This window comes from Rhea pennata, chromosome 25 (assembly GCF_028389875.1).
Source record: "Rhea pennata isolate bPtePen1 chromosome 25, bPtePen1.pri, whole genome shotgun sequence".
Lineage (NCBI taxonomy): Eukaryota > Metazoa > Chordata > Aves > Rheiformes > Rheidae > Rhea > Rhea pennata.
Window position 1 is genome coordinate 2557175 of NC_084687.1, and position 2121 is coordinate 2559295.

Sequence of the window (2121 nt, forward strand, 5' to 3'; positions counted from 1 at the left end):
CACTCTGCCCCCCCCCCCGCTGGCACCCCCGGGGGCAGGGACCGAGGTGGGGAGCGAGGGGCGCCCCGGGGGGGCCCGGCCCCGGTGCCCACGGAGCCCCGTCGCCGCGCCAGGGCCCGCTGAGCTTCCTCTTCTGCGTGGTGCTGAGCAAGGAGGTGCGGAAGAGCCTGCGGGCGAGCTGCGCCCGCCGCGCCGCCGGCGCCCCGCCGCTGGCCACCAAGTCCACGCTCACCGCCGTGAGTGCCCGCGCCGGGGGGGGGGGAGAGGGCGGGGGGCGGACCGGGGGGACGGGACCACCCCCCCCCGTGCCCACCTCCGCCTCCGCGCCAGGCCTCCCGCTGCGACGGCACCTACGTGGCCGGGCGGCTCTACCAGGCACCCGCGGGTGCCGCCGCCGCCGCCGCCGGCTCCCTGCCCAGCACGGCGCGCTCGGGCAAGAGCCAGCACAGCTACATCCCCTTCGTGCTCAGGTACCGGGCGGGTGCTGCCCGGGGGGGGGCTGTGGACGGGGGGGGGGGGGGGCGGCCCGGCGCCGCTCCCGCCGCTGCCCGCTCTCCCGCAGGGAGGACCCGGCGCTGGACGGCGGCGCGGCGCCCGCGCACCCCGGCGGGCTCTACCTGCACGCTGCCGAGCGGCCCGACGGTACGCGAGCCAGCGCGGCACGAGTTCGTCGGGGCTCGGCTCGTCCCGGCCCCCCCCCCCCCCCCCAAAAAAAAAATAACCCCCCCGCTTCCCGCCCCTTCCAGAGCACGACACGGACTCGGAGAGCGACCTGTCGCTGGAGGACGACCGGAGCGGCTCGTACGCCTCCACGCGCTCCTCGGAGAGCGAGGGGGAGGCCGCCGAGCCGCGCTGGCAGAGCCTGCCGGGCCCCGGCGCCCCCGGGGACCCCCCGCCCGCCGCCGCCACCGCCGCCGCCCCGGGGTGCCCGTACTGGCCGGGCGACTTCGTCACCACCACCACCACGGCGAGCGAGAGCGAGGCGCCCGGCGGCTCCGCGGCGCTGCGGGTGCAGGCGGCGGCGGCGGGCGGCGAGGGGCTGCCCCACGGCCGGGACCCCCCCCCGGCGCCGCCGCCGCCGCCGCCGCGTGCCCGCGGAGCTGAGCGCTGCCCGGCGCCCGGGGCCGGCCTCGCCGCCCGCCCCGCCGGCATCCTGAAGAAGAAGGCGGCGGCGGTGGTGCCGGTGCCCGCAGCGGGGCCCGGCGAGGCCGGCTCGTACCGGGGCTCCTCGGGCAGCGAGGGCGCCCCGGGGGGGGTCCCCGCCCCCACCGCCCCCGCCGGACCCCCGCCCAGCCTGCAGCGGCAGCTCCGCGGCGCGACGCCCATCGCCATGAGCATCAAGGCGGGCACCGTGGACGAGGATTCGTCCGGCTCCGAGTGAGTGGCCGGAGCCGCGGGGAGACGCCACGCGGTGCCACCGGGGGCGGGGGGGGGGCCCGGGGTGGGTCCGGGGGGGCACACGAGCACCCACCGCCCGCTCGTCCCGCAGCGCCCAGGCACTAACCCTTCCTCTTCTCTCCCCTCTGTGTGTCCCCCCCCCGCCCTGTCACCATCAACCCCGCGACCCCCCCGCCCAGATTTTTGTTCTTTAATTTTCTCCATTAACACATGGGGGGCTGGGGGGGGAGGGGTGGGGGGGTTCTCCTGCCCTCCTCCCCCCCCCCCCCCAAAACCCATTCCATCCCGGGCCGGGCGCGGGGGCCGCTGCCCACGCGCTCCAGGCCCCCTCGTGAACATGCATCTGTCTGTCTCGTTTTTTTTTCCCCCCCCCCCAACCCCAACCCTGACACCCCCCACACATCGTGCCCCCCCCTTCCCCCTCACACCCTCCCCAACAGGAGCGACGAGACCTCCATCTAACCGGGAGCGGACGCCCGGTGGGCACCCCGGGGCCGCTGCCACCTGCCACCGCTCCGGGATGGAGGGGGGGTGCACCGGGATCGGGGGGGGGGGGGGGCGGGGCACAGTTGCACCCCATTGCACTTTGGAGCCCTTTCGAGGGGGGGGGTTGCCCCCATGCCATGGGCCCATGGAGGTGCCCAGTGCAGGAAAGGGAGGTGCCCCCCCCCCCGTGCGCAGGCACCATGACACCATTTTTTTTTGGGGGGGGGGGGGGGGGGG

General features: G+C 77.6%; 1 protein-coding gene across 1 annotated transcript in view; it reads left to right on the forward strand.

Moving 5' to 3' along the window:
* Positions 1-1605, forward strand: part of CELSR2 (cadherin EGF LAG seven-pass G-type receptor 2) — a 25334-nt gene extending 23729 nt beyond the window's left edge. Inside the window, 5 exon segments of the mRNA XM_062594787.1 lie at positions 97-236; positions 331-470; positions 563-642; positions 747-1377; positions 1578-1605. Of these exon segments, the coding sequence (XP_062450771.1) occupies positions 97-236; positions 331-470; positions 563-642; positions 747-1377; positions 1578-1605 (1019 nt within the window).
* Positions 1606-2121: the final 516 nt, after the last annotated feature.